Genomic DNA, 25,725 nt, shown 5'->3' with positions numbered 1-25,725 from the left:
AATTCCTTTTGATTTCTTCTTTGACCTATAGTTGTTTAGAAGCATGTTGTTTAATTTCCACAAATTTGTGAATTTTGCAATATTCCTCCTGTTATCGATTCTAGTTTTATACCATTGTGGTCTGAAACAATACCAACATTATTTCAAACTCCTGAAATTTAAGGCTTGTTTCATGGCCTAATCTGATCTGTCTTTGAGAATGTTCCAGGTACGTTACAGAAAACTATGTATTATGCTGCTGTTGGATGGAAAGTTCTGTATACACTTGCCAGGTTCATTTGGTTTAAAGGGCAATTCAACTCCAATTATTTCCTTATGAATTTTCTGTCTGGTTGTAGTCCTTATTGTTTAAAGTGGGGTATTGATGTCCTCTATTATTATTGCATTGCTATCTATTTCTCCCTTCATTTTCATTAATATTTGTTGTGTATGTGTAGTATTTAGGTACTCCGGTGGTGGTGCATATATATCTACAATTGTATGTTCTCTTGATGAATTGACCCTTTTATCATGAAACAATAATCTTCCGTGTCTCTTGGCACAATTTTTGACTTGAAGATTATTTGTTACGCAATTTTAAAAGAAAACCCTGCAGAGAGAAGGGAAAAGGAGAAGTCTAGATAATACATACACCTCAAACCTACTGAAATGTTGGTATCAACTTTCAAATGTTACTTAAACATTTCAAATATGCGTCCCAGACGATTAAGTTCGCAAACTCATCCTAGGAAAAGTGCTCTGAAAGGTGGACTAGGCCCTGGTCTAGGTGCACAGCTTCCCAAGGGGAGGCCGTCAAAGGTGGCTGTAGAGATTAGCCAGCAGTGTGGTATGTAGCAGTTTTTCTTGGATGAGTTTGCAGACTTAATTGTCCGGCTTTGTATGCTTCTAAAAATATGGCTAGAAGATTTTTTTAAGATGCGTATTTCTTGATTATAAAAGCAATACAGGCTCACTGATACACATTAAATAAAACGTAGCAAGTTTAAAAATTAGCAATATATCATGAGCTCACATTTCAAGAGACAAGCTTCCTTCGCTCGATTCTGCGCCCAAGCTCCAAGCAAGACCAATGTCCCCTCAGTTTCCACTCCCAGTACACAGAGCACGGTCCTCCTGCAGTGGCAGCAGTAAGTGGCCAGGTGGTGCTGCGGAGCCGAGCTGGCGACCAGGGAGACAAGAGGAGGAGCAGCAGAGTACAGAGCCATGTGACCTTGGCCTCCGGCTTGGGTGCCTGGATCACGTGAGGGGCCCGGAAGCGGCTGCCGAGGCCGCCTAGGCGGATGGCTAATGGTCGGTGCTGAAGCAAGGGGGCGAGGGCGGACTGTGTTGAAGCCAGAGCCGGCGCCGGAGGTGGGACCCGAACCAGAGCCGTGAGTCCCTGCGCTGACCTGCTCCGGCTGGTGGCGCTCACCGCCTTCGGCAGGACCCACCTCGCCCTCCTCCGGCCGTAGCAGATGCTCCAGGTCAGGCACTGGCCCGGCCTGGGGTGCGGGTCCGCGACTCTTCTGCTCCCCGGGTCGCTGCTGCGGTACGATGCGAGCACTCCTCCCGAATGAGGCGAAGAGGACGTCCCTTGTCTCTCGCGCTATCTCCCTTGACCACGTGGGGTTGGGGTCTCTCCGTCCTATTTGACAGGTGGGGAAACTGAAGTCCCGAGATGGGGAAGATCCCTCAAACGACCTGCTATGGCTTCTTCCACGCTTCCCCATGGGGTTAGGCTGTTTCCAGAAAGTCTACTGCCTGCTGCGGGAGCTCCGCTCGGGACATGCTAATAATGGGTCTTTGAGTCACAGAGTACCAGAACTGCAGAGGCTCTGGGAAATCGTCTGGTGCAGCCCCCTACTAGGACAGTTGGGGAAACCGAGGCCCGGGATGGGGTAGGGCATTGCCTAAGGTCACCCGATGAATTTAGTCGCCTAGTTGCGACTAGAACCCAAGTGTTCCAAAGCTCCAGCAGCTGTGTGCTGTTCAGCACACTGCCTCCTGCAGGAAACTTGACATGTGAAAAGACATCCTTTTCCTGTCCCTTTCTGTTTTAATCCTCTCCCTTTTTAGCTGTGTGCTTTCTCCATCGCCTGGGTTGGATTGGCTCTGGGTGTGGTTCCCTGTTTGTGCATGATTTTTCTGCACACTCATCGTTCTGTAGATTTGGTTTCTGACCGCCCTGCAATTCTGTGTAAGTCATGCCCAAATGTAAAATGAATTGGAATATGCTCTTGGGAGAATAGGTGGCTGAGGTGAGGTTGTGGAGAGCCCTGGAGAATGTGAAGACCTTTGCTTTATTTTTTCTATAACTTGTCAGATTTGGTAAAGACTGTTATTTGGATGCATGTTTCACATGTGATGTTTGTTGACTGAAGATAGCTGCGTGGTGCAAGGAGAACAGAGATTATAAATCAGGAGATTTTGTTCTAGTTCTGCTACTTACCTGGCAACCTTGGGTGACTTGTGTTTAGATTTCTCAGTCTATACAATGATGGAATTGAATCCCTATCACCCCCTTTTGCTCCAATTTGGATGCTTTGCATTTACGTCTTTTTGGTTTTTATTCAGAGAGATTCCACCCCCACCCCACCCCCATGTACATTAAGTATCAACCTTGCAACAAGACTTAACCCAGTTATCCAGACAGCAGTTTCCTGTACTTAAATCTATTGCTACCTTGCCATGAAATCCTCTTTCTTTCTTTCTGTCTCTGTATTATGTCTAAGCTAAATACTAATATTGACAATGATCTCGACTGTCTTTTATTACTTTGAACATGATCAGGGCCTTCTGTTGGCTGTTGTCTAGAGCCTAGGTTACAGTAATAAACTTGTATGTTTAGAACATATTTTCTTTAAAGATGTTCTTGAAGTGAAGGGACACAAAAGGCTTGGTCATTCGTGCAGAGTTTAAGATTCAGAGTATGTCTGGGGGTGGAGGCTGTATGCAGCAGAGGCTGTTCTGATAACAGTATTTAATTTCTGTCCCTTTGTTGTCTGATTGTGTTGTTATTATTGCCTGTTCCGGAATCCTTATTTTCCCTTTAATCTATATAGCTGTTCATTTGGCCTCATCATGTGGCAGCTCAGTGTTCAGAAGTGTCTATGTCTTTTCCAAAAGCTGTGTAGGGAAGAGGGATTCCATTTGTTTTGTAATATTCCAGAGGCTACCATTAGGACCAATGGTTGGAAGCGCTATAAGGGAAGTGGTGTTTGGTAAGCTTGAAAACTTTAAAAGAATTAGTGATCTCCCACATTGGAACACAGATTGTGGAGCTCCAGTCACTGGAGATGATGGGCGATTACTTTGGGGATGTTGTAGGTAAAATTATAGTGTTGGGTAGAGGTTTGGACCTAGATAAAGATTTAAGTTTTCTTTCAATTCACAAGTTCTGTGATATTCTAAGACTGGACTTATTAGCATGTCAGACGTGGAGTAGAATGGATGGAGTAGATGTCTACTTTTTTGACTTCTTTATTCCCCTTGCCTCAGATACCTGTTCTCATGTTCAGTACTCCTGCTTTTTCCCTCCGTGTCATCATCTCCCTCAGCTTCTTCCTCCCACCCTGTCTCCCTACTTCCCCTCTTTAAATGCTTGATACCCTTTCAAGGTCAGATGAATGAATGGTCTTCCGTTTTTTACTTTGGGTGGTCTATGACTGTTATACCAATAACATCTAGGCCAGCATCTTGTTTACTTCAACCCAGGCCTTGGAGGAATCCTGTGTTTTCCTCCACTGGCCATGTCTTACTGGGTCGAGAGCACAAAGGTAGCCTCTGTCCAATGGCTGGGGTTTTGTAAATAGGCCCAAATAGGAACCGCATGATGCTGCATTTGGTGCTATCTATTATTTCCCAAAACATTTCTCTTGGAAGCCTTGATACCCAGGACCAGTTCTCAAGGACCCTCTATAGTAGGACAAGTGTCTCTGTGCTTCTTTTTTTCAAAAGGTTAGAAAATTTGTGTATGTGGGTTACAGAGATGCTGGTGGCATTTGTATTACTATTTACAAGATAAGGACCCAGCTTAGCTCTGCAGAGTAGAAGAAATGAAAGTACTGAGGAGTTTGTGTAGTGAACTTTCTCACTTCCTGTCCTTGATTATTATAGTATAGTAATCACAATTGCTACCATTAATTAGGGTTCGTTAATAAGGGTCATAAGGTGTCAGACAAGATATTTAACATTTATTTATTTATTTTCTCCAATCTACATAGTAATATTCTGATGTAGGGTAGTATGAACAGCATCTTTCAGATGGGAAAACCGAGGCAAAGGGAGGTTACGTAACTCAGAGTCACACTACCATGCTCCAAACACTATGCCTTTTATTATGCAGACCTAATCCTGCCCCAGGCTTGAGGACTAGTTTTATTCTCAGAAAGATTTTAGAGGGGGCAGATAATTTATAGTATGGTAGGAAGAACGCTGAACTGGAAATCTAGTTTATTGGATTCTAATCCCAAATCTTCCTTGACCAACAGGGGTCTGGATGAGTCATCTTTCTGCATGGATCTGGGTTTTCTCAGCCCTAAGTGGAGAGCTGAAGTCATGTCTGGTCCTAACATCTAGTGATCTAGAGATCTTTATGATTGTGGGTAAAAAGTGAGCATGTTCGCCTGTTCAGCAGCTGCTCATGCTGAGCTCAGCAGCTGCCCTCTGGTGCTGAGCTCAGCACCGGCTTCCTTCAGGTAGAAGTCTCACTTTGTGGGGTGGTAGGTTAGATAGATTCCTCCCAAGGCTATTTCAAAAATAAATCACGTGGAAGTCAAGTGATGTATAAGTTCTCCTATAGACCACACATAGCAACACATGTCCTAGCTCATGCCTATAATTCTAGCAGCAGAGAACAAAAAATGCATATAGAGAATTTGCTGCTGCTCTGGGTTCCAAAGTCCAACTCAATGTAATTGTTTCAGAATAATGGATAACACTTTTAATCTGCAAACAAGTTTTACCAATGCATGAAATCTTCTGATAGGAGGGGAGGCCTGGGCTGTACCTATAATAAGATCTTTTATTTTCTTTTTAGTACTTTACATAAATCTGCCTATGATCAGGATCACCTCAGAAGCTAGTAAAAATAAAATGCACAGGCCGGGCCTGGTGCATTGTAATCATGGCTTTAATCCTAGCACTCTGGGAGGCCGAGGTGAGTGGATTGCCTGAGCTCATAAATTTGAGACCAGCCTGAGCCAGATCAAAAGACTTATCTCTAAAAATAGCCAGGTATTGTGGTGAGTGCCTGTAGTCCCATCTACCTGGGAGGCTGAGGCAAGAGAATTACTTGAGCCCAAGAGTTTGAGGTTACTGTGAGTTGTGTACCGAGGGCGCCAAAATGAGACTGTCTCAAAAAAAAAGTGCACAGATGGAATCAGATTGGGCCCAGAAATCTATTTGGTCTCTCTCTCATTTTTCCTTTTTCAATTTCATATGTTTATTAACCCAATATATCCAAGATATTATCATTGCAACATATGAACAATATAAAAATTATTAATTCATGAGTTATTTCACAATTTTTTGTACCAGTTCGTTGAAATCTGCTGTGTACACATTTCAGTTTTACCCAACTGTATTTCAAGTACTTCGTGCCCAGTTGTGGCTAGTGGTTACTGGCAGGTGTGATGCAGCTTCAGAATATGTTACCATCTACTGTGTCTCAATCCTTTATTTTGAACAAACTCAGTCATTACAAAATGGAAATTGGAATCCTGAAGGTTTAGAAGTAAAAGTGTAGTAGAAATCATCTGATGCAAATCCTCTCAGTTCTCTACCAAAATAATAAAGCAACTATGAGCTTGGAAAGCAGGATTTTTGATAGCTATATTATATTCTCCTGAATCCCATACTGTTTTACATGGAAACACATGTATTTAAATTAAAAAAAGAATCTCTGGCTTTATCTTTTAAAAACATGACCACCGCGTTCCCCTTAAAAATTTCCCACCTTTAGAAAATTTAACACATGATCTTTTTTAAATGAAATTAAATTTTAAGACACATTTTCCATGCTACATCCACAGCACAAAGTCATTCCATCTGCTCATTTTTAGTGCCAAGCTGAAACAGGGCATATTTTGTGGGTTAAAGAGCAAATCTTGCCTATTGATATAACTGAAAACATAGTTTATGTAAGGAAAATTGTAGAAATATTTCAAGGTTATACAAAGTTAACAAAGTTATACACTTGTTTTTTTCTCCCCCCCACCAAATATGCAGAACTTTCTTAGAAGTTCATTCTTAGCAGGGCATAGTGACTCATGCCTGTAATATTGGCACTTTGGAGGCTGAGGTGGGTGGATTGCTTGAGTTCACAGGTTTGATACCAGCCTGAGCAAGAGCAAGACCCAGTCTTTAAGAAAATAGCCAGGTGTTGCGGTGGCTGCCTGTAGTCCCAGCTACTTGGGAAGCTGAGGCAAGAGAATTGCTTAAGTCCAAGAGTTTAAAGTTGCTGTGAGCTATGACAGCACAGCACTCTATCAAGGGTGACAAAGTGAGACTCTGTCTCAAAAAAAAAAAGTTCACTCTTAGGGGTCTAAATACCTTGCAGAAGATTTTGAACTGGTTTTGATGGGCCCAACATGAATGTCTCTGTTCACCATCCTCAAGGAGACTAAGGGCAAGCTTATCTTTAACCTTAACACATTACAACCCTCATTTTGACAGTTAACAAGGACTATTAAAATATATTATAGGGAGGAACTGGCAATTGCAACAGTGGGCTTGGATGTCAGGTTTCATCAAAGGAAGCCCAAGGTGGGGTGACCATGGTCAATCGCATCAGTGGGGATAGGGAACAAGAAGAGGAAGCCTTGATTGCCAGAAAGAGCTGGAACAGGAGCTCCAGGGAGTGACTGCTCCTCCCCTGATGCTTGAATCCTTACATAATGTCTCTGATGTCTCTGAGAATGGGCTCTGCTTAGACTCTTCAGGGATGAGGAGTATGCTTTCTTCCAGAGCAATCTGTTTCATTTGGATAACCGTCCTTGACAGAAAGTTCTTCGTTGTGTCTAGCCAGAGATCTGCCTGGCTTTACTTTCCATCTATTGATCCTGGCTCTGCCTGAACTTTGAGGCCCAAAGAACAAGTCTATGGGCTATATGACAGCTTTTAAAGACAGTTTGCCAGGTTGAAACTTATCTGTGGGCTTCCAACCACTCCTCCCTAAGTTGGTTTCAAACCCCCTCTTGATCCTAGTCCAGTCCCTGCATACACTGCAATTTGTCATTGCTCTCTTTGTAGTATGCTGCCTAGTGGAATAGATGTGTGGCAAACTCAGTGGTGCTGTCCTCTACCTGTGCACCTCTCTCATCCCAATGCACCCATGAATTGTATTAGTTTATTTGGTATTGTTATTATACCTTTTTTTTTTTTTTTTTGGAGACAGAGTCTCATTCTGTGCTCTGGGTAGAATGATGTGGCATCACAGCTCACAGCAATATCAAACTCTTGGGCTCAGGCAATTCTCTTGCCTCACCCTCTTGGGTAGCTGAGACTATAGGAACCTGTCACAACACCCAGCTAGTTTTTCTGTTTTTAGAGTTGGGGTCTTGCTCTTGCTCAGGTTGGTCTCAAACTCCTGAGCTCAAGCGATCCACGTGCTTTGGCCTCCTAGAGTGCTAGGATTACAGGCGTGAGCCACCGCACCTGGCCTGCTATTATATCTTTTATTTTTTTTGCAGTTTTTGGCCGGGGCTGGGTTTGAACCCGCCACCTCTGGCATATGGTGCTGGTGCCCTACTCCTTTGAGCCACAGGCACTGCCCAATTATATCTTTGACTTCTGTTGAGTTTATCAACCCAAACTCCTAAGTAGCATTTTTTTTTCTTTTTTCAACTTCCATGCAACTGCTAAGTTGCTGTTGTTTTTTGGTCTTCGGATTTATGGATTTCAGCTTCTTTCTGAACAGTGTACATTCTGCTGTGGGTAACTTTAGTTTTTTTACACAACATAAAAGAGGCCAATTAATGGTGTGAGAAACAAATTGAGCATGTGGGTGTACCAGGTAAGCAACATGGGATTTCTTGTTTGATGGGGAAGGGCTGGGGAATTCATCAGTCCCTATGTTTTTTTCCCTTTACCTTCAGTAATGGACAGGTGGGTGATGAACTATAGGAAGAAGCTGAGGCACAAAATACAATCTTAAAGGGCTTCCTTGAGCCAAAGCGAGGGAGACGTTCAAAGGTCCTGGGAAAACATTTCCAGATTGTCTTGAGGAATGCTTCTTTCCACCTTTGTTACAGGTGGTTTTTTAAAGGCAAAAGGAGACAAGGAATGGGCTGATACGAAGTTGTTTGACAAGAATTCTCCTTGCTTCACAGAAATGACATTGACAGTGATTGGCCATGCATACATAGACCATAAAACTATAGGCTATGAACTGTGGGGCGTCTGGCATTTTATGGCTATGTAGCATTGGTTTCTAGACCCCACATAGCAAGTGGATTCAAAAGGTAATTATTTGGCTCAAGGAAGGAGTGAGACATGACTGGTGTCCCATTTTTAATACCATTCTGGGCCTGCTAATTTAAAGGAGGCTTACATTCCTCAGATTAAAGGTTTCTTTCTCACAGATTCACTTGGAAGGTTCTATAGTCCTCAGATGCTTTTGTTATGTTGGAAGAGATTAGAAATTAGCTGGTGCTTGCATAAATAATTATGTTTATTGATTGCTAGAGTATTAGCACTAGGGTGAAGCTGAGAGATATTTTAGTCCACACCTCCCTCCCCTTTTGGCACATTTGGAAACAAAGATCCTAGAAAAATAAAGAAAATTGCTCGGTGTGGTGGCTCACACCTGAAATCTTAGCACTGTGGGAGGCTGAGGAGGGAGAATTGCTTGAGCTCAGGAGTTCAAGACTCACATGAGCGAGAGTGAGACCCTGACTCATGAAAAAAATGGAAAAACCCAGCTGGGTGCTGTGGCGAGCACCTGTAATCCCAGCCGCTTCCAGAGGCTAAGGCAGCAGGATGCCCACAGCCTGAGTCTGAGGTTGCAGTGAGTTAGGACGCCACTGCACTCTGCTCAGGGGCATAGGGTGGGACTCTGTCTCAAAAAAAAAAAAAAAAGAATAAAAAATTGTTCAAATTTACTAAGCAAACTGGTGGTAGAGGCAGACTTCGAACCCAGGCCTCCTGACACACATATAAATTAACTTATTAGTTTTCACCTGCATAGCAAGAGGTTTTCAACTGCTCTTGGTAAGATACTTCATAAGTTATTTTTTCCTGGCCCTCTCCTAAGTTTAGTTGCCCCAGATCTTGAAGACGTTCTTGTTTTCCTCTAGAATGTGAGTAAATGAAGTCCTCATAGGTTTTCAGCCAAGTGGCTCTGGCAGTTAAGTGAGGCAGGATCTGGCCTGGGAATTCCAGGCCCATTCCTGGCTTTATGCAAAGCACTTTCCTTGTGAGATGACTTGGGGTCCTTGCTGCATTTCAGCTTGTGGGAGAAAACGAGATCTCCCATGGATCACTCTGGTGCCAGGGTTGGGCCAGTTTCTGGGAGTTCTCAGGGACTGACCTGTGGGGAGCGCTGTCCTCTGGCAACTTGCATTGAGTGTTGGGGTAGGATGGGGTATTGCGATGGCAGTTAGAGGTCCTGTCTCCTTACAGCGTATCTGAGACACATCAGACTAAGGGGATGTGAGGGGTGTTGAGTGACTTGCCAGAGGAGAGCGTCCCAGGCAAGCAGCTGTACCTGTCTGCCAAGGGTCAGAGGAGTTTCACTGGTATTTTTAGTGTTAACATACCTTCTTTTCTCACTTGAGGGCAAGAAGCTGACTCTTTCTCATTGTGCTGTGATACTCCCTTGAAGAAGCTGGCACTATATTTGGCAGATGTTTCCAGATTCAAGCAGGACATCAGGAGCTAGGCCTTCTGCTTTGCTACTACCTAGCTGTAGCAGGGCAGGCCGCTTCATCTTCTGGGGTTGATTCTTCACCTATAAAACGAGGGGCTTGGAGAGACCTGTGAAGGTGCTTTAAGCAATAGTCCCTATGATTCTGGGGGCTTACACAACCCTCCCCAATGTATCCTTATTGTGTGTCTTCTCTTTTGTTTAGTAGCATTACGGAGAAAGTCCCCCCTAGGGGACACCACCTCATCAGCCTTCCAGCCCACATGAGGAAGGTTTTTCTTCTTTCACCATTTTTTAAAAAATGAGCAAACCCGTAAAAATAAGAAAGAAGGATAGTAGAGGGGACATGTTGAGACAGGGGCCGGGGTGAATACCCCTCATGCTCCTGGTCTTCCTCTGAGCTACTGTTTTTCAATAGTAAGGTTGGTGGCAAGAAAAGAAAGCAGGTAGGGAGAGGAGTGCTACCAATGGCCTCTAGAGAGTATAAGATAGTCTGAGATCATGGCAGAGAGAAGAGAAGGTCGTTTGTGGCTGTGGGATCTAGTGGAGCAGAATTGGATGATCCAGAGATTTCTTGAATGCAGCAGGGTTCTCTAGTGAAGGCAGAAGATATCGGAGAAATAAAATTTCCATACTCTGAGAGTTTGTTCTTGGGCAAGACCAGTTATATACCATTTAACTATTGCTCAAGTTTTGAGAAATAAGCTCAGAGGACAGGGTAATTAACCCTGACTTAAGGAATGCGAATGCTTCCTGGAAGGGCTTCTCTGCATTCCCCCTCCCTCACCCCTCCCGAGCAGTACCTCACCTCTGCTCTGTCCAGGTGTACTCTGACAAATTTAGAAAGTTATGAGTGCGACACCAGTCTGGAAGGTTGGGCGGCAGTAGCTGAGTGAACCCAGCCCGCCCCTGTGTACTTTGCACTTTTCCATTTCCCTTGGTACCAGGCACCCTGGTGCTAAATCCACAGTGCAGCTGTCACACTGAGCTACTGTAACAATGACTGCTCCTGCCCCAGAGCCCACCCTAGACATGGAGCTCAAGGCCCCAGCTGCAGAAGGTTCTAATGCTGGCCCTTTACCCCCAGCTGCCATGTCCACGCAGAGACTTCGAAACGAAGACTACCATGACTACAGCTCCACGGACGGGAGCCCGGAGGAGAGCCCATCAGACGGCCTCAGCAATCCCACCTCTCCTGGCTCCTACCAGCGCTTTGGGGAAAGCAACAGCACAACGTAAGTCTCCCTTAGCTTCTGCCCCCTCCTCGGGTGGGATGCATGTTCCTAGACTTATTTTTTTTCTTCTCCATTTCAATTCCCCACTTTCCAGACGAAAGTGAGCAATGAAGAGATTGGGCGAGTGCCTGCACTGGGAATCAGTCGGCTGCGTCGGCTGCCACCCTCTAGTCCGTTTCTTACTCTTTGTTCCTTCTCGTTGCCTTTGTCCCACAAAAGCCCAAGGACTGGGGCTTAAGAAAAGCTTCTAGCAAGGACAGTCTCTTAATTGTCTTAATTTAGCACTGTGCAGCATCTGTACTAGAACCTCAAATAATCTCCAAGTCCCATTTGGAAGTCTTTGGAAGTCCTTTGCAGAGTCTCTCCCATACCCCGGTCCCAAATTGCTGGTTCATTTGGCTGATGAAGTGGGAGGAGGGAAGAATAACTTCAGCGCTTAAAAAATTCCGGGGTTGATAGAGAAGAGAAGATTCCCTTTGCATTCCCACAGGAGTACTTAACAAATCTTATCTCTGGAAAGCAAAACCCACAACTCATGTCGGCTGAGTTTGGCACTCTTTGGGCCTCAGTTTCCCCAAATGCAAAGAAAAATTGAGGATCTCACCATGAAGCTATGCTGATTATATGGTCCTCACCACTTGAATTAGAAAATCCAGAGGAGGATTTTCTTCTCCTCTGTTGAGTTATCCCTGCTACTCCTCAACCTCAGCAGACCGCTGACGTTTCTCTGGATCCCAGTTCTGCAGCCCTCAGTTTAGTCCTCAAGTTTAGCTATAACTTTTACTTACTGGGTGGCTTACTGAAGGAACCATCATGTCCTAGACTTCCAGCATCCCCTGTCACCAGTCAAAGGGATCACGGACGCTTCTCTTGAAGTCTGTCACTGCCTGCATTCTCCTAGGGCAGGGCATGCTCTCCTGTGAACTGGGATAGAACCAGAAGACATGGACTGCCCGCATTCCCGGCCCCTCACCACCACTAGCTGATTGCAGCTCACTCCTCATGTGGCATGCTTTTGTTAGACTCCCCATTTGCTTGCACTTGTAACTGATGGGAGAGATTGCTTAGACCACAGCTGGCCGCAGTGCAGTGACCCTTCCCTTTTTTCCTCTACCCTCATCCACCCCACTGGGAGCCCTGAGGCAGAAGCTCCACACACAGCCAGTGGCAGTGCACATGACGGCTTTCTGTCAGAGGTCACGCTGCTATTGTGAAATGCTTCTTCCAAGCTTCTCTGGAGTTTCCCTTCCAGTTTTTGCTGCATCTTATTCTCAGGCATCAACTTGTCTATTCCGTATGCGCCAGATGGGATCTGGATTTTCATTATTTTTAGAGACTTCTTTGAAACTCAAAACCAACCACCTAGTAACTCCAGAACAGTAGCTTATTGGTTTTGGAATTGTGGAAGCTGATGCATGCCTGTTAGCTATGCTGAATCTCTCTCTCTCTCTTTTTTCCATATTGGGTTATAACTAGTGGTCAACACAAACTTATTTCTCCTTGTTTGTTGGAAATTGAGCAAATCAGAGGATACCATCCTTGAACTTATATTGGGACTTTTCTGGGGTAAACTTTGTTTGGAGGTTTCCTTCCGGCCCTGATAACTGATAAGAGGTAGGTGACCAGGAAAGCCCATCTGTAGGTGATGGTGAATACCGCAGTTCCATCACACCTGGGATAGGGAAAAGTATTTCATTGGGATGGACTTGGAGGTCTGTTTGAGTATTTTGAGCCTGGGACATAAGATCTAGAACAGCATTCATGTAGAAAGCATGCCAAGTATGATTAATGTGTAAGTCGATTTGAAGAACCTTGTTAATCTTAATGAATCTCTGCTGTGTAGGAAGTCTGAGGGCTAGTTTTTTGAGCTGGGTTCCTTTTCTGTTTCTCTCTTGACCTACCCTATTATCTAATTTGCCAAAGAACAAAGTACATGAAAGTACTTTTTGCTCTATTGTACACGTGCATGCATATACTGCTCTTCCAGAAGTCCAAGGCGCAGTAAAAACCCCTAATTAGGGGATATAAATAGGAACCCCAAACATTTCCATGAGGGTGTGTTTAGCAAAGTGGTTTCCTAACACTTGATATTATCAACCTATTGACTGCTTTGGAGACAGCCTCACTTTATGCCGTTGGGCAAATTTTTCTCCTCTTGGCCGTCTTAGTTATATTATACTATTGATTCAGCCTCAGTGATTCTTCCCCAGGCTGAGATACCAGCTGACTACAGCTAGTTTTCTCCAGGTGACTTGGTGCAACTGTTTGAAAAATGTGTTCTACAGACCTCTTGGGGTTCCCAAGCCCATTTCAAAAAGTCTCTGAGGTCAAAATTATCTTTATAATAATACTAAGATGTTGTTTGCTTTTTCACCATGTTTGTACTGATAATGTAGAAGCAGTGGTGGGTAAATTGCAGGCACTATAGCATGAATTGAGGTAAGTGGTACTAAATTATACCAGTCATCATTGTATTCTTCACTGTCACATGTGCATACAAAAAGCCAGTTTTGCTTAAGAATATCCTAGATGAAATAGTCACATAACTGATTTTTATTTTATTATTTTTTTTTTCCAGTTTTTGGCCAGGGCTGAGTTTGAACCCACCACCTCTGGCATATGGGGCCAGTGTCCTACTCCTTTGAGCCACAGGCGCTGCCCACATATAACTGATTTTTAAAAATGAGTGATATTCTGAGTGACAACTTGGAAAGAACACATGAAGCACTTCTACTATTTACCAAAGTATGATACTTGTCTCAGGACAGAGACCTCGAGTGATGGAGTTGTTTTTTTATTTTTTATTTTTTTGTACTGACATAAGCCCAAATTACAATATTGTGACATACTAAATCAGTAGTAGTGAGTTGTTAACTGAACTTACTGCTTTTTTTTTTTCATAAAACACATTTTTACTAGAAACCAACAAGTTATAGGTACTTGGTTTAGACCTGGGTACTTACTTGGTAGACATTTTCCTGAAAATGAATGAAATAAGCCCATTGCCTCAAGAAAAAGAATCAATAATATATATATTTGTTGCTCACAATAAAATTTGGGATTTCAAGCAAAATTAGAAAATAAAAAAAAACTTATATCCAGCCCCATAAGCTTGACATCTTTACTTAACGATGTTTTTGGCAAGGTCAGTGGTGATACTAATGAATGTGATTTTTTGACATTGTGTAGTGAAAGATGTTAGCATTTGGAAGATCTGCATAACGTGGGGAACCAGGATCCTCCAGGTGACCAAAGGATGATGTTAGGAAATTGTGGATGGGTAAAAGATTCATTGAAAGAGCAAGACCACCAGTGGATTTTAATAGAGAATGAGAAGTTCAGATTCCACATTGCAGCTAATTTCTAAGAAACACTCATGGTCTCAGTTTGGAATAGTGTCAAAGAAAAATTAGCATAGCTGTCTGAAGAAGCTATTAAAATACTCCTTCCTCTTCTAACTACATGTCTATGAGAAAACTTTTCTTCATGTACTTAAAACAATGTATCATAATAGATTGCATGTAGACACTGATAATCAGCTATCTTCTGTTATGTGAACCATTAAGGAGATGGGGGGAGTAAGAAACATTCTCACATTTTCTTTTTTGGAAAGTGGAGTTCTTTTTCATTAAAAAAATTATTATGTACATTAACATATAATGACCTTATTATTATTTTTAATAAAATGTTTTTAAATTTTTCAGTTTTAGTTTCTAAATATAGTTATATATCAGTAGGTACCGTCCACATAAGCAAAAGCCATTTGGGATCCCAAATTATTTATCAGAGAACAAAGGGGTCTTGAGCCCAGGAAGTCTAAGAACTGCTTATGGAGCATGAATGGAACTCCAGAGATTCGCTGGGCAACTCCTCTCCCTTTTTAGAAAGATAGTTCACCCTTGTAGTTAAGACTTTGCAGTCCAAGAACACGATTCTGTGTTACTCACACAGCCTTGGGTTACCCCAACTTGGGGTTGTCTATTAAAAAAGTCATGTGGCCAATTGCCTAGAATCCTGGCATTTGAGCTGAAGGCACCATGGAGACATCTTTACAGAGGAAACAACAGGGCCAGAGAAGGGAGGGAGGGAATTGTCATCTGGAGGCCATGGCAGAGCTAAGGCCAGAGGGACCTGGTCTCCCACGGGGATGTCTCTGGTAGGCATTGGGTTTGTACACTGCTTACCTTTGCTCTTAAGTGGATTAAACATTTGCTAAGATAGAACTTAAATAGGCCCATTATCCTGTCCAGTTATCTTCTCTTGCTACTGATAATGGGCCCTGGAAATCCTCAGGATGGGCAGGAGAGCACTTAACCTCTTCCCGCTTAGCATGGAAGTAGTTCCCTTAATCTTCCATGAAAAGGTTGAGGACAGCAGGAAGACCAACAGATTTTCTTCTTGAAGATGCAAAGAGAAAAAAAGATTAAAGTGAAATTCCTTTCCAGAGGGTATAGCTGTGTCTTACTAGTGGCCCTTATGAGTAACCAGTTTCTCTGAGTTTTTACTGAATGGCAGATTTGAAGAAATGTGTATAAGCATCAGTTTTTGATTGATTTACACAGGTGATTTATGCAGAGAATTTCCAGACAGCTCCAGGGGCTAAATCCTGAGTGATCTGGAGCAAAGTAACACTGTATTTAACCCATTTCCTATCGTACTGGAGGTAATAAAGGTTGGAAAATACTGAGGACAAGTTTACCCCTCTGCTGTCAGTCCTCTGATGAATTTCTACTCTCTGTATAAAAAAGTGGAATTTCCTGTACCCCTCCATTTTGAATCTCACCCCCACTTGAGTGGCCACTAAACCCAAGTACTGCTCCTTCTGGTTCATGCCCCACACGTCTCTCTGGGGTCTTGTCCCCAGACCCTTCCCTTTGCCAGTGATGCCTTCTTCCCCAACAGCACATTTGCAAACCCTGTCTGCCCTGCTGGCCTGCGCCCGTGTCTCTCCTCTGCACAAAGCCTCACCAGTTCCCTTCTTTCTGGGCTCTGTTCCTGGGTTTTTCTTAAAGACAGGAATCTTTCTGTGTCCCCTTATTTTCCTCAGGACATTATTAACTTCTGTGCCTTTTTCATACTTATTTCCACCACAATGTCCCATACATAAGAGATGATAGTTATTCAGTGAAAAACAAAATGAATGAAGAAATGTGAGAGGCTTTACAATTGCAGCATGAAGAGAACAGTGTCTGTCCCTGACATAAAGGATAAACCAGGTACCTGAAAGGGTTTCTCCAATCCCAGGACCCTATAGCATTGGGCTTTTTTTCTTTTAACATGGGCTTCAAGGACTTCTGGCTTTTACGGTATCATAGGACTTTTACTCTGTTGACTTTCCATACAACTTTCTGTGACAGGGTTTGGGACTCCTATGTTCTTGCGCCTGTGCTTGTCCTTGACAGTTGGGTTTGTCATCTTCTGTTGCAGTTTTGGATATGAGTCTTTAGAGGGGTCAGCTCAGGGGCGAGAACCAGGCCTAAATGTCCCTGGAAAGGATGGAGTGCCTGGAGAGAGACCCTGGGTCCTCGGGTCCCATCTGTGAGAGATCAGGGGGTCTGAGAGGAGTCACAGAGAGTGCTGGCTTACAGATCTGTGGGTGAGAGAGTGAGCTCTGTGGTCAGACCAAGGTTTGAATCCTGGCTCGGATCTTTATTAGGTGTGTTTCCTTGAGCAAATTGCTTCATCATCCATAAAATAAAATCTTATAGGGTAGTTGTGGAAATGAAATAAAATAATGCATGTAATCACTTAGTTTAGTGTTAACTGCTTAATTAAAGTCGGCTGTCATTATGGTTAATGTTTCCCTGTGTCTTCTTTCCATTTTAGATGGTTCCAGACCTTGATCCACCTATTAAAAGGCAACATTGGCACCGGACTCCTGGGGCTGCCTCTGGCGGTGAAAAATGCAGGCATCTTGGTAAGGGTCTGCGTCAGTGCAGGGAACTGTTGTGGCAAAGTGTAGGGCATAGATTTTTGTTGTTTTAAAACTTGACTTCGTTTAAGTCATTTTTTAAAATTCAGCTGAGAAAAAGCAAAATTTAGATGTTCGTCTATCTAAAGATATTTATTGAGGGTCTTCTGTGTGCCAGACCTTTTCTAGGCTCTGAGAATAGAATATATCCAGGAATTAAACGAAGATTCCTGCCCTTGTGGAGCTCACTTAGTGGTAGAGAGGATGAACTTAAAATGGCTCAAGCAGTTTCTATTGATACTAGGAACTGAGGAGTTAGTAACAGACGTCTGTCCATGTTCTACACAGGCCCTCCAACCCCATCCCTAAATGGTCAACTCTGAGAACCTTACATCTTCTTTTTATGATTCACCTCCTACACACTGCCTGTCCAAAGCCATTCTGGTTTCTTTTAGAGTTGGAGGTAGCTCAGAGATGGGGCTTATCCTCAACTAAGTTCAGTCTTTTTGGATCTGGCATTTCTCAACTATAACTCCCCATTCCCCCTACTTCCCTTAGCCCATCTCTTTTACCCACAGAGTCACAAGAACCTTCTATTCTGATTCACCACAGTCTCAGACCAGACTTATCTCGGGTCCTTCTTCTTCATGAGATTAAATCTCTCGAAGATGTGCTGAAGTCCAGATAGCACCCATCTTACAGAGCCTACCTCCGTGCTCACATTTCTCTTCTGAGAAGCTGTCAGTGGAAAGCGCCTTAGCAGCATATTAGTCATTTGCAAATCGTGTTTTGATTGGACTCCCTCCTAATTCTGCCTGCTTTTCTCTCTCCCCTGCTGCCTGCAACCCTTGTCCCAGATGGGCCCCCTCAGCCTGCTGGTGATCGGCATTGTGGCCGTGCACTGCATGGCCATCCTGGTGAAATGTGCTCACCACTTCTGCCACAGGTGAGAGCCCTCTGCGCCACCTCTCAAGTGGCAGCCTGTCCTTGGATTTCCGTTATAATCTTGAAAGTGAGCACTGAAGGCAGCTTTTTCTCTGTTGTTTCCCTTAGCTGAAGGTGGCTGCTCACTGTTGCAGCGTTTCCTTACCCTTTGCCTGTGTTCTTTTTCTGGCTCATTGTCATCTGTTAAATTTTCTTATGTCCAGTGGAAAGACACCACCTTCTAATTTTATGTGTTTTATACCATTTACTACACTGAAACGATTCTACCAAATGATTGTTCATTATAAAGAGTCCCATGAGCTTAACACTTCTGATCTTTGAAAACATCAGATACAGGACTCAGAAGTAGTACCTGCAGGGGACAGATGGGGCATTGGAGGCTGAATTTGCTCTGCCATTGTTGTGGTCTAACTCACGTACTCTTCCCTTCTTCTCTGGTGCCCCTTCCCCCAGACTCAACAAATCCTTTGTGGACTATGGGGACACCGTGATGTATGGACTGGAATCCAGCCCCTGCTCCTGGCTCCGGAACCATGCGCACTGGGGAAGGTAATGCTTTCCTCCTTCCTTCAGCCCTGGCCCCAGTGTGGAGACCATCAGATAGGGGGGCATAGCATAAGGGGTGGAGAGAGTATTGTTTGGGTCAGTGGGCTCGGGTGGGTGCTAGCTCCCTTCTGCTTGTGGTGAGCTGTGTGTGACCCTGAGCTGGGTGACTCCTCCCTTCCCTGGTTCTCAGTTTCCTCATCAGGAGAACGTGGGACCTGGCCTGAAAGGTCTCAAAGGTCCATTTCAACTTTGGCGGTCTGTGATCAGGGATTATATTTGATTCACTCATTTCAACAGATATATTTAAGCACTCTCTTGTAAGTGGAACAAAACCGTTCTAGCCAGGGAGGGGAGATTTTTTGCAGTAAATTCCATGGTCCTCACCCTCCAGGAGCTCGTAGTTTGTGTAAGGAGAAAGATGTGTGGGAAGAGAGTACACAGAACAAGAGGAGGGGAGCGGCGGTAGACACCCACAAGAAGAGAGTAGCAGGGGCTGGGAGCACGTCCTTGGGGCTCAGAGTGGAGGGACTTGAAGGATTCTCTGATCTGGCTGTGCCGGCTGAGGAGCCCATGAAGTAGACAGGAGAAGGGAAGGCTCTGAGGAGGAGGTGAGGGAAGGCAGGACAGGGTAGGAGTGTTTAGATATTTCTCCTTATGGTGAGTTTCAGATGCCCGGAGAGGAATAGTCTACCTTCTGTTTCTTTTATTTAGATGTAGGAAATTGATAGTATCATGGACTAAATCTTATTTTTTTTAAGTTAAGTCACATGAAAACTATGTGCTCTAGAAAAGTTCCTTTTTGTGGTTATAGAGGAAATTGTCACCTTCATTCATAGCCTCATCCAGTGATACAGATTATATAATCCCTCTAGCAAAATTATTTTCTGACTGGGAGAAGCCACATTTGCCTGGTGAATGACGTAGGTCGGGTGGTTTATGTTAGTTCTTTTTTTGCTCTCTTCTCAGCTTGCTTCCTTCCTCCCTCTTTCCTTCCATTTCTCCCTCCTTTTAGTAAAATGTGTGCTTTTTCAATGTGTGCCCATAGTAAAAGCATTTTGTTGCACAAGACATAAAGTGAAAAGTTAAAGAACTTATCGGTCACAGTTGCATGGGTATCCTTTTGGCATTTTCTGTATGTATTTAAACCTACACATGCTTTTTAAAAAGTTTTGCTTCAATCGACCACACTAGGTATGTTATTGGGAAACTTTTCTCCCTTAAATGTCTTAGACATTTTTCTCTGTCAGCACATACACATTTAACACATTTCTTTTTAACGGCTGTGTCAAGTCCCATGGAAGAATGGTCTGTAATATAATTTTTCCTTTTGATGACCCTTTAGATTACTATCAGCTGTTAGTGTTCAACTAGCAATCTGTTTTGGTACATCCATTCGTATGTACTTATGTGAGATTAGCTTGGTTTTTGGATCCAAGTTGTAGAAAGAGAGGGTGACAGGATCTATCCTATTGGTTGGGTAGCTCTAGGAAAAAGGTGTGAGGTGACATAGGTGGGCAGGTGGGCAGGGAGGATGCCAAGGGGCTGGGCAGTGGTAGGGTGTCAGTCCTCCACACCAGGATGCTCTGACCTCATATGACATTCCAGACAAGAAGGTAAGAAGGGGCCCAGAAGTCACACAGCTAGCACCTCTGTTGACCTTCCTCCCAAAGCCCCAGACCAGTGGCACCTAGGATAGTTCCTCCTTTTACCAAGGCATGCTCCTCTTTGTCACCTGCTGGGAATGGTCTGTGATGGCTTGGGGAAAAGCACTATTTAAAACACTGGTCCCTCTCAGAGTCCTGCATTTGTACTGTAATGATTTTTGGATTCCTTCCTTCCCCATCCCCAGGCACATTGTGGACTTCTTCCTGATTGTCACTCAGCTGGGATTCTGCTGTGTCTATTTTGTGTTTCTGGCTGACAACTTTAAACAGGTAGGATCCCGGTTTAAAGAAAGAGGGGGAGAGAGAATGGGAAAAGATGAATGAAATCTTTGTTTAGGATTTTTTCTAAGGTGGTTTTCGTCAACAGAAGAGTTAAGGTTTTAACATTTGATGTAGAGCTGTGTCTTTTATTTGGTTCTCTTCTAAAGACCTAGGGCATAGAAAAACCTCCCCATGTCTTGTCGGACCCTGTCTTAGATAAATCTGATCACATGCAGCTCAGGCAGTTGGATTGCTGATGGTCATGAAGACCTCCAAAGATGGAGACTTCTAGGGGGCCTGTTCACACACCTGAGCCTTCACTCAGGAGTCTTCCCCCGTGGGAGATCCACCGGCCTGTGTCATCTGGGGGGCTTTTCCTTTTACCTCTTTCCTCTCATTCTAGGTGATAGAAGCAGCCAATGGGACCACCAACAACTGTCACAGCAACGAGACAGTGATTCTGACCCCCACCATGGACTCGCGGCTCTACATGCTCTCCTTCCTGCCTTTCCTGGTGCTGCTGGTCTTTGTCCGGAGCCTCCGAGCCCTGTCCATCTTCTCCCTGCTGGCCAACGTCAGCATGCTGGTCAGCCTGGTCATGCTCTACCAGTTCATCGTTCAGGTATGAGCCTGGGCCCTCCCTCATCCTCCTATGAAATATCAAAGGAACAAAGCAAACAAGTAAGTGTAAAAGATTAACAGTTATATGTGACTTATGGTATAGTTAGATTAGAGATTGCAACTTCCCGACTTTTGACATTTGGGCCAGAAAGTCCTTTTGGGTAGTGACTTTCCTGTGCACCAGAGGACATTCAGCAGTATCCCTGGTCTCTGCCCCTTAGGTGCTAGTAGCAACCTCTTCTCCCTTGTGGCAATCAAAGGTGTCTCCAGACATCACCAGCTGTCCCTGAGACTCAGCCCCGTTGACATCACTGGTTTAGCCTTTTCCCAGTTAGCTCCCGAGGCATGCTCATCTTTGTCACCTGCTGGGAATGGGCTGTGATGGCTAAACAGACCATTCATACATATGGTTAATAAGTGATCATTATACACAGCTGGAAAATAGGGAAAAGTATTAAGCTGTAAATACAATCTTTTCTTTTTCTGATCTGTATTTAGAGAAAGCAATTCCTTACCAACTCCAATTTTTTAGATTTGTCCAAAACACAAATTTGCTTATTGTTCCACCCCTGACTTAGCCCTTGTGGGCAGGTCTAGGGGGTGGTATGAAAGAAAACATCCATGTAGATGTGAGTCGATGATCAGGCGGAGACACATGTGCCCTTAAACAGGTGGCTGTTTGCCACACTTCAAGAAAAAGGAAAAAAGTAAAAGTGGGAAAATAAAAGCATAAATGAAAAGAAAGATATTTAAATTTCATTCCTCAAAGAGTTCATTCATGCAGACAACACACATGCCTCTTGAATATCACACCTCACACCAAGTCTCCTCTCAGGGACCCCTCCGTGTGATTGGTCTGTCTCAGCCTAGATCCCATGAATGCGTTTACACACAGGGAAGTAAACAGCAGCCATTTCTCACCCGTGTGCCGCTGCTCTGTAAGAGGATCTTAGGGGTGCCACGAGAATTTTTAAAAATCATGAATTAAATTGTTGTTGAAAGAAGTTCGAAGAACAGTAAGTATATTCTTTTTTTGCTCTTTTTTTTTTTTTTGATCAACATAATTTAAATATGCCCCAGAAGTTTACCTATAGGTTCAAGTGTGCTATGAGATAAAAAAAGGTTGAAAAACACTGGTGTATAGAAAAGTATATAAAATAAAAACAGATTTTGGGGGGAGTTTAGGCTTAATTTTTAAAAATTATACACAGTATTCATCTACCTTATTTTCCTCTGGGTACCCCTAGAAAATACCTTAGAGAGTTTTCCAGGTTAATAAACTCGGCTCTGCTTCATTCTTTTTATTTTTACTATTTATTTATTTATTTTTACTGCTTCATTCTTTTTAATGGGGACGTCGGATCCCAGAGAATAGATGTGCTACAGTTTATTTGCCCTACCCCGAATCAGGAGACCAATAGGTCATTGATAATTTTTAGTCTCAATATTAAGGTAGTGAATGTTCTTATGCATTTCTTTTTGTGGACATGTCTAAATACTTCTCTAAGGTATTTATCTAGAGGTGTCATTTCTGAAAAGTATGCACTTTCAAAGGCTTTACATTGCCATGTTGCTTTTTCCAAAAGCTGTGTACTAATTTTATAGCCACTCCTGTTTTCCGCCCTCACCGACACTGGATAGAGCAATCTTTTGAATTTTGGTCAGTCTGACAGGTGAATGTCACTTCGTGTTCACACAGTCTGCTTCATAGCAACCCAGTCACCCATGGATGTGGTTTCTAGGAGAACAGTGTATCATAAAAACCAGGGACTTCCTGTGCTGAGGAAATGACATTATGAATTGAGATTAACTTTATCCTCAGTGATCATTTGCTGTGCTTTCCTTGCTCTGGTAAGTCAGATGAGTGACACTTACTGACTCATCTTCTGCGGAACTGTTTTTTAAAACGTAAACAGCTCTCCATGTCCCATTTTGTTTAATCTTTTTAATTTTTTTACTTGCCACTCTACTAATGAGGATACATTCCATTTTTCATGGGACTCGAGCAGTGGTTCTCCACCTTCCTAATGCTGTGACCCTTTAATACAGTTCCTGTGGGTCGCGACCCACAGATTGAGAACTGCTGGATGAGAGGAAGGGCCTATGAATGTGCAGTTGACTATTTCCATCATCAAACCCAGGCAGGGTAAATAAACCCTCAATTTCACATTGTAATTAGGGCTCTCAAGAGTGCCTAGGCTATACTGCAGTGGACACTGAAGATGAAGTCAGTGAGGCCACTCCCTACATACACACGGAAACACACACCGCATTTAATTTTAAACCACGGCAGGCAGTTGGACTACAGTGATTGCCATGATCAGAGAACTGAATGAAAATTCGAGTTACTCCATCTCAGTCCCAGGTGACTGGCAGTATCCATCCAGAGCGAGTCTGTGTGTAGAGGCAGCCTTGCCCATTTCTTGTGAGCAGTTCCGAGCCTGCTCTGGGCTCAGCACCTGCTGTCTGCCCCGGGTGCATCACAGGGGAGGAGATTCTCTGTGTTGGAGAAGTCGCTGCCCATAGCATTGTAACAGCTTCATTTTTGTGTGGCCTACAGCTAAAGATGCTCCCCCTGGTCATTTTGGCGGCTGTTCTGTTGTGGCATATTTCCCTGCTTACCAGGCGCAGCCCCCTGCTGTCCCATGCTTCTGAATGTTTTCCCGAAGTCTTGTTCCCTGAACTTGTGCCGCTCACTGTAGGAAGCAGGCCATGCGTCTTCCACCTGAGTCATTTCCCTGTATCTTCAGCATGTGGATTGATGAATGAATGGCACAGTTCTAGGTGGAGTTACTTGCCTGGAGGGACCTTCCAATAAATGTTTTATCATTGCATTTCCTTAATTTTGAGTCGCATTGTTTCATAGTTAGAATGATTCCAAAATTGGAGTCCATCTTGCAATCCGCATGTACATTGAAATGCATTTTCGCAAAAACTTGTCATTATTATTACTGATGGTGTAAGTCCTCACTTAATGTCATTGGTAGGATCTTGGAAATAATGTATAATGAAAGTACTTTTTCCCTTCATCAATGTTATAACAAAACATTGAAGGGAGTAACTGTGTGTCATTTGAATTAAAGTCACAACTTCCAAGAACCTATCTACAACATTAAGTAAGGACTGAATGTATCGTAGAATTGGGCAGCTCTGTAGATAATAAGTTGATTTTAATTTGCATGTTTCTTTGTAAATTAAACTTTTCCCATTTAGTCGGTTGGGTTATAAGTCAGTAGCAACCAGTAAGTATGTAGAATTATATTTCTTTGGCTAGTCTCATTCCCACACTATCCCCAAACATGTATTGTGAAATTCTCTATGTGATACCTCAGCTTGATCTGACGTATGTACCTGGGCAGGAGTTATCCACTAACCAAGGGATAGCACCTGTTTCCAAGAACTTACGTTTCATTGGTGACTCAGGGACAATTACAGAACAATCTTTCTTTAATGTCTCATTGTAGAACTTTAAAAATGCCTCTTAGTCTGTTTTCATTTCAGGTATTGACATGCTTCCTTTAAAGAAGCCTAACATTTGTTAGCGGGGGTGGGGGGATCCAAAGAAAAATATTTATTTTTATTTTTTATTTTTCAAAAGACTATAGTACAGTTGTTGGGAAATCTTTCAAAGAGAAGCCTATGATAGAGATTAAGAATAACTTTCCTTTTGTTCTCCTGGTATTATTCTGTCACCTTGTTAGCAAATACTCCATATTTATCTAAAGACCTATGTAGTTAAATCAGTTTTAAAACATTGTAAAAGACAATTTTAAAATCCACTTTTATTTTATTTTACTTTATTTTATTTATTTATTTTTGAGACAGAGTCTCAAACTATTGCCCTGGGTGAAGTGCTATGGCATCATAACTCACAGCAACCTCAAACTCTTGGGCTTAAGTGATTCTCTTGCCTCAGCCTCCCAAGTAGCCAGGACTACAGGTGCCCGCCGCAACACCCAGCTATTTTTTGCTTGCAGTTGTCATTGTTGGTTAGCAGGCTCAGGCTGTGTTCAAACCCACCAGCCTCGGTGTGTATGACTGGCACACTACCCACTGAGCTATGGGCACAGCCAATCCACTTTTATTTTAATCTAAGCAATGTGTGCAAGTGGCTTAAAAGGCCAGATTTGAAAAGGACAACAGCCTTCAAACCGTCTTTCCATTTGATCTGTTACTGGCTGTTGAGTGGAGGATTTGGTGACTGTACCTCCTTGCTTGTGCAACCCTACATTGCACCTGCAGTTAACAATTGCCTTCTGGAGTTTTTCTGCCTATTTTGCTATTTATTCCCAAGTGTTTCAACACTCCTATTGTATACCTCTCAGTACTGTTTTCCAAGTACTCAAACTCAGTGCTAAACATTTTTAAAAGAAGAAGAAGAAAAAAAGAGAGAGAGAAAAAAAGTGGAAAAGATCCAATCTAGAAAGTCACCACTTTCCCTTCCCGTTCAGATTTCTCTGTGTGAGTGGCAGGTAGTTGTATCATAGTGAACATATAAATCAAAGTTTCCTTTTTCTCACTGTTATTTCATAAGCAGTTTTTCATGCTCTCCTTAGTTATCTCAATTTTTACTTTTTAAATAGTGCATAATATTCTGTGATGTTGGTATATGATTAATTACTTAACTGATCACTTGGAGGTTGTTTCCAGTAACTTTGTTAAATAGTTTTGCTCAATTTTTTTCTTTTGATATTTTTT

General features: G+C 43.1%; 1 protein-coding gene across 2 annotated transcripts in view; it reads left to right on the top strand.

Annotated features, from left to right (window-relative positions):
* Window positions 1-1,274: 1,274 nt before the first annotated feature.
* LOC100946134 (proton-coupled amino acid transporter 1) overlaps window positions 1,275-25,725 on the top strand; it is a 39,705-nt gene continuing 15,254 nt past the window's right edge. Inside the window, exons 1-7 of one of the 2 annotated variants that reach the window (XM_003782025.3) lie at window positions 1,275-1,463; window positions 10,932-11,079; window positions 16,906-16,996; window positions 17,848-17,936; window positions 18,389-18,484; window positions 20,331-20,415; window positions 20,810-21,028. In XM_003782025.3, coding sequence (XP_003782073.1) covers window positions 10,937-11,079; window positions 16,906-16,996; window positions 17,848-17,936; window positions 18,389-18,484; window positions 20,331-20,415; window positions 20,810-21,028 — 723 coding nt within the window. In that variant the 5' untranslated portion in view covers window positions 1,275-1,463; window positions 10,932-10,936. Of the gene's footprint in view, window positions 1,464-10,931; window positions 11,080-16,905; window positions 16,997-17,403; window positions 17,454-17,833; window positions 17,937-18,388; window positions 18,485-20,330; window positions 20,416-20,809; window positions 21,029-25,725 lie in introns of those variants that run through there. The other variant, XM_023516537.1, reaches the window with a different exon arrangement.

The sequence above is a fragment of the Otolemur garnettii genome, unplaced genomic scaffold (assembly GCF_000181295.1).
Source record: "Otolemur garnettii isolate 467f Iridium unplaced genomic scaffold, OtoGar3 scaffold00003, whole genome shotgun sequence".
Classification (NCBI taxonomy): Eukaryota; Metazoa; Chordata; class Mammalia; order Primates; family Galagidae; genus Otolemur; species Otolemur garnettii.
The sequence above is the reverse complement of the archived record's forward strand: the minus strand, read 5'-3'. Positions and strand labels throughout refer to the sequence as shown.